Source organism: Equus asinus, chromosome 2 (assembly GCF_041296235.1).
Source record: "Equus asinus isolate D_3611 breed Donkey chromosome 2, EquAss-T2T_v2, whole genome shotgun sequence".
NCBI lineage: Eukaryota > Metazoa > Chordata > Mammalia > Perissodactyla > Equidae > Equus > Equus asinus.
The window spans coordinates 84,593,394-84,599,551 of record NC_091791.1 but is presented as its reverse complement, the minus strand read 5'-3'; the positions used below and the strand labels follow the sequence as shown (position 1 = coordinate 84,599,551).

Here is a 6,158-nt window from a genome sequence, read left to right as displayed (position 1 = left end):
TGGGGGAATTTCAGCTCGCTGGTCCGGGTCCCAGAGGCAGAACTCGGGCAACTAGTTTAGCAAGAGACGGTCTCATGCACATCACCGTGCAAACACGCCTCGTGAGCCCGGCGCTAAGGCTGAAGTATAGCGACCCGGACACGGTTCAAACAAGACCGGAGCCCCCAACCCCCAACCCCTGTAGGGGCAGACACCGCCGCGCGCACCGAGGCCGAGAGCTGAGGGCGCAGGCGCGGCCCGAGGAGTGGCGCGGAGGCGCATGTGTGGACAGCGACCGAGCGCTGAGGCGCATGCGCGGCGGGGAGGGCGGTGCTTCCGGCCGGCCGAGGTGGGGCCTGAGGCACGCGGGGGGCGGAACCCGTACCCCGGATTGCGACCGGGACCCCGCCTGCGACCCGGGTCGCGACCTCCACCCATCCCACCCATATGGCCCGGCACGTGTTCCTGACTGGGCCCCCAGGTAACCCCGCTTTCGTCCACCTCCGGGATGCCGAGGGGGGCCCATGGGGGAGGGGGGCGTGGGGGGCGCGGTCCGCGCTTTGGGGGAGGGGCGGCCGGCTCCAGGGCTCGGACTGCTGGCCTCCAAAATTCCCGATTTAGATGACAGGCTTGGTGGTTTGAAGCCTGCCTATCCTTTCCCAGAAAACGTGATTGTAAGTCCATAAGGTAGATAGGATTGGAAATGAAGCCAACAATGGAAAGAGAAAGAACGGACTCGTGATTTGGTCATATATGGACTTCTTTATCAAGATATTAAATCGCAGGGTCCAGCGGCGGCAATAACATCTACTGTAGTGTTGATGTTGTGGTGTGCACAAACCACATTTCAGGATAGCTGCCACAACCGTGATTGACAGGAAGGTGTCTGATGTCTACGGATAGGCGCACGTGCTGGCCTGCTGTGACTCTGGTCTACAGACCTAAGGAAAGGAAGGGCGGAATTTCAGTCGAAGGATAGTGCAACTGAAGATGTAACCTTTTTCGCCCCGTCCAAGTTCACGGACCGCCTGAATTCCCCCCATGCATGAGGCTGCAGGTTGAGAAGACTTGATACTTACAGGAACTCCTTCTCCGTCTCAGACCCTTTGTCTGTGCCTCTCCCCCTAATGCCTGTCATTGGGCAAATCCCTCGACCCTATGGGAATATGTGAATGGGATAGCGTTTTCAAATGAGAGACTAGAAGAGGAGCTGCTTTTTAAACCGAGGTGCTAAACATGTATCTGGCCTAAGAGAAGAGGCAGGAAGGTGGGGGCAGCATCAGATAGGCTAAGGAAGAAAGATGTCTTAGAAAGGAGAGAGTGATTTCTTCCTCTCCTTTGCAAGGTGGGTCTAACTTTCAAGTTAACTGTGAGTTCAGATATCAAAGATTGTAAATCTGGGCCTGGAATTCTCTTTCACTTTATTTTATAATGATTATGTTTAGCCTTACGTAGTGAAGGCTACACTTAATGTTGCAGACTTGAAACTTTTTGCCAGGCAATGGGGAAGCAGTGAGGAGGAGGATGGTTTGAGAAATTTCTGATATCCAAAGGTACTCCCTAGTATTGCAAAGGACTGTTTTCTGAAAGTTGATTTGTCAGTCCTTTATTTGAAACTTGGAATGCCATTTTCACAGCAGGCTGGCCCTAAGACATCTATGTGTTTCATAACGGAGGAGACCTGTTATTGTGATTGTTTCTGCCTGAGTCCTGGAGGTGTGTGGGGACAGAGGTTGGCCAGGCCAGCACTGGGTCTTGTTTTTTCCTTCTTTTATTTATTTATTTTTTTTGGTGAGGAAGAGTGGCCCTGAGCTAACATCTGTTGCCAATCTTACTCTTTTTGCTTGAGGAAGATTGTCCCTGAACTAACATCCGTGCCAGTTTTGCTCTATTTTCTGTATGTGGGATGCCTGCCACAGCATGGCTTGATGAGCGGTGTGTAGGTCCATGCCTGGAATCAACCTGTGAACCCTGGGCTGCCAAAGCGGAGCACGTGAACCACTACGCCACTGGCCCGGCCCCTCCGTTTCCTTCTTTATAAAAGTTTTGTGTACACACGGTTGAAAGATGGTTCTACAGTATGGCTTTCTTAAGCCTGTCCTAAAACCCCCTTACCTTCTCTTTCTCCCCATCTTCTTCGTGCAGTTATAATGTGATTTGAATTAACTCAGTAGTCAGTGTTTACAGTATTATGACTATGTAAAAGCTAATCTATAATTTCTTTTCCTTTTATGCACAACTTTTTTTCTCCTTTATAGTTACTGTCTTGTTGGGGTGTGTGTTTAATTTGTTTGGTATCTATCACCATCTCAGTCCCAAACTCTGCCTGCTGTCTAGATCTCTCTGCATGTTCAGACGGTCAGGTAAAGAGGTCGCTTTTTGCTGTATATGCTCTCAGTGCCCCACCTATGTCTTCTTGGCACTTAGCATTTTTCCCAACTTCCAACTGTTCAGCCTGTGACCTATTGGAGGGCTTCCTCTGGTCGCTGGAGCCCACTCTGCCTGCACACAGGGCAGGCCTGAAGGCCCAGGGAATTCCTGTCCCCCGGAAGCAGCCTTCGACGCAGGATAGGTGGGAGTTGGTGGATAAATGCCCTACTTCCTCATCCCTCAGACAGGATACCTCTGAGCCTTGTGTCTCCTAGGATTCCCCAATGGGATTAAGCTCCAGCCACCCAGGTGGTAACTTAGCTTGATGATGCGGTTACCTCCCTACCAGTGTGTCTTGGGATCACTTCCCAAATTAAACTACTTACACTTGAATCTTTATCTCAGGGTTGGCTTTATGGGAGAACCAGAGGCAAACTAATTCCAGAGCTTTCTGACCTGCTCTTCTTGTCTGCGTATGGTGTGGGGCTGTCATTTTGGGTCTCCTTCAGAGCAGGCCATTTCTTAGCCAGTGTAGACAGCACTAGGGTAGCTGCTTAATTAATAGAGATGAAAAATTAACTGAAAGAATATTTCTAGAGCTGAAAAGGAGAAAAGGGATTTGAGTCAAATACCTCCTCTCGCTTTACCATGTCCTACCAAACATACAGGACCCATAGTGTCCCTTTTATTACAGCTGCTCCATTTTATCTTTTTCAAAATGTAAACAGTTTTGTTTTTTCTTACATTAAGAGTAATACCTACTCACTATAAGACCAAAAAAAGTCAAGAAAGTTTTAAAGGAGAAAATGACAATCATGTGGAATTCCAGCATTTGGAAATAAGTATAGTAAACCTTTCCATATTCTTCTCAGTGTTTTCTTCTGTAGGCACATACATACTTCACTTTTTGTTTATTTATTTATTGAGGAAGACTAGCCCTGAGCTAACTACTGCCAGTCCTCCTCTTTTTGCTGAGGAAGACTGGCCCTGAGCTAACATCCGTGCCCACCTTCTTCTACTTTATACGTGGGACGCCTACCACAGCATGGCTTGCCAAGCAGTGCCATGTCTGCACCCGGGATCCAAACCAGCAAACCCCGGGCCGCCGTGATGTGGAACATGCGAACTTAACCGCCGTGCCACTGGGCTGGCCCCATACTTCACTTTTTAAAAAAAGAAAAAACATCATGAAATAATACTGTGTATGTGTGCTGTTTTTTAACCTGCTTTTTCTGCATTTATTTTCGTATATTTTGGTCTGTTTTATGTACTAATAAATATAGGTAAACAGTATTCTCTTTAATGGCTGCATGGTATTGCTGTGTATTTATGTGTCATCATATACATGGTACCATAATTTAATATTCCCTTACTGAGCAACATTTCCATTATCACTGTTTCTTTGTTTTTTTTTTTTAAGATTGTCACCTGAGCTAACATCTGCTGCCAATCTTTTTCTTGTTGTTTTTTTTCTTCCTCTCCCCAAAGCTCCCCAGTACATAGTTGTATATTCTAGTTGTAGGTCCTTCTGTTTGTGGCATGTGGGACACCACCTCAGCATGGCCAGATGAGTGGTGCCATGCCCATGCCCAGAATCCAAACCAGCAAAACCCTGGGCTGGTGAAACGGAGCGCACGAACTTAACCACTCGGCCGCAGGACCAGCCAACATTATCACTGTTTTGCTGTTGTAAAGAATGCTGGGGTGAACGTCCTGTTTCCTGTATCTTTGTACTGTGGTCAGATTCTTTACTGAGGCTAAATTCCTAGCCACAGAATTGCTGTGTGCTGTGGTGGCCACCATGCCACTTGCCTACATTAAACAGATTCTTTGTATTTTTAAGATTGCCCCTGAGCCAACATCTGTTGCCAGTCTTCTTTTTTTTCTTCTTCTCCCCGAAGACCCCCAGCACATGGTTGTATATTCAGTTTCAGGTCCTTCTGGTTGTGCTGTGTGGGACGCTGCCTCAGCATGGCCTGACGAGCAGTGCTGGGTCTGCACCCAGGATCCAAACCGGTGAAACCTGGGGCTGCTGAAGTGGAGTGCGTGAAATTAACTACTCAGCCACAGGGCCAGTCCCTACATTAAACCGATTCTTCAATGACTTTCCTAAAGCAACAATTACTGAGGGACAGAGCTGGGATTACACAGTTCTCACAGAACTCCACAGTTCTCTTACTAGCCACAGTGAGCCTGTGGCTGGGATCGTCTTAGCTTACTGTTCCAAAAGACCAGATGCCATTGTTAGTGTCAAGTTTGGAGGAGAAATTCATTAAATAAGAGTAATGGATCATATTTTATTTCAAGGAAGCTGAAAAGGCTTCTTGGGGAACCTTAATGGCTTTTTGTGGGCAGCTGTAGAAATAATTTGCAACCCTGTGTGTGGTGTCTCAAAATAGCTCTATTGCAGACCTGCTAGAAGTTTTCCCGTTTTTGGGTAATCATGATGTCACTGACTTAAATCTTTATGGGAGTAAAGCTTGTGGGAGTAAAGCTTGTATAAACAAAGTCGTGGCGACAGATCAAGGTCCCTGTTAAAATATATGCTCCTTAGTAGTTGTGTAACCTTGAATAAGTTTGCCTACCCCCTCTGTGCCTCAGTCTCTCCATCTGTAAAATAGGGACAAGGATGGTAACTGACTCAGGGTGGTTGTGAGGCTTTACCCGAGAAAATGCTTGTGAAGCAAGTAGAACAGTGCCTGGCTCCATGATGTCAGTGATTCGTATGTTACATAGCACCTGTTGGTGCTTGTCAACCCCACACGAGTTAATTAGAGCAGTCAGCAGGCTGGGAAGAAAGGAAGGGGTCAGAGGTGTGGAGGTGCATAGCTTCTAATTTGGGAAGGGCTTGGGAGCAAGTCACAGGAATGCTTCCATGTGCTGGAGGAGACGATGGAAGGGATTGCCAACCTGATAGGATTGCTTTTGTGAAAAAGTTTAAAAACTACCATTTCTAGTGGTGTTACTGGTATTTAAGAGAGAAATTTTCAGGAGACAGCAATGTAAGTCCCTGGAGGCATGAAGTGGCTTTGCCAGTGTTCACTGTAGGTCCAGAGTGCCTTAAAGGTTGAAATCCTAGTGTAAAGAGCCAAGCCTTTGACTCAAGCAAGACTAGTTTTACTTCCTAGGTGATTAAGTGTGGCCACCCAAGGAGGAGAGGAACCCCAGGAGAGAATAGAAACTTGTCTCACAGGATGCAAATTGCACTTGAGACTGTCATCAGAAAACTACTTAATTGGTTCTAGGATTGTGTATGTGACAAAATTAATAATGTTTCAGAATTTAACAATAAACTTTAAGATACTATTCATATTGTTGTTATGCTTGTTTCTTCTCGAAATTAAAGTTTTAGCATCTGGAGCAATCAAAATTAAAGCGAAGTTAATATTCATAAAATCCCTTTGCATCCCATTTCTCTCCCCACCATGATTGCTGTCAGAGTCAGCGAGTATGTGCTCCAGCAAGGGCGTGGTTCCTAATGAACACTTTTTTTTTTTTTTTAGGAGTTGGAAAAACAACATTGATCCAGAAAGCCAGTGAGCTGTTAAAGTCCTCTGGTGTGCCTGTTGATGGATTTTACACAGAAGAAGTCAGACAGGGCGGGAGAAGAATAGGATTCGATGTTGTCACGTTGTCTGGCACGCGGGGACCTTTATCTAGAGTTGGGTACTGATGTTTCATTTCTGTGGTGTTTTGTTCTCCCTGGGCACAGTGTTGAGCTGATTGATCTATTCTGTCTTGAAGAATCTTGGGCCTTTATGGATTTCCCAGAGAAAGAGATCAGAGATTGAAACCATCATACGAAAAAC

The 6,158-nt window shown here is 46.5% G+C and overlaps 1 protein-coding gene across 2 annotated transcripts in view; it reads left to right on the top strand.

The window, feature by feature from the left end:
• Positions 1 to 213: 213 nt before the first annotated feature.
• Positions 214 to 6,158, top strand: part of NTPCR (nucleoside-triphosphatase, cancer-related) — a 38,484-nt gene continuing 32,539 nt past the window's right edge. Inside the window, exons 1-2 of one of the 2 annotated variants that reach the window (XM_044758808.2) lie at positions 214 to 460; positions 5,853 to 6,015. In XM_044758808.2, the coding sequence (XP_044614743.1) occupies positions 427 to 460; positions 5,853 to 6,015 (197 nt within the window). In that variant the 5' untranslated portion in view covers positions 214 to 426. The remainder of the gene's footprint in view (positions 461 to 5,852; positions 6,016 to 6,158) is intronic. The other variant, XM_044758816.2, reaches the window with a different exon arrangement.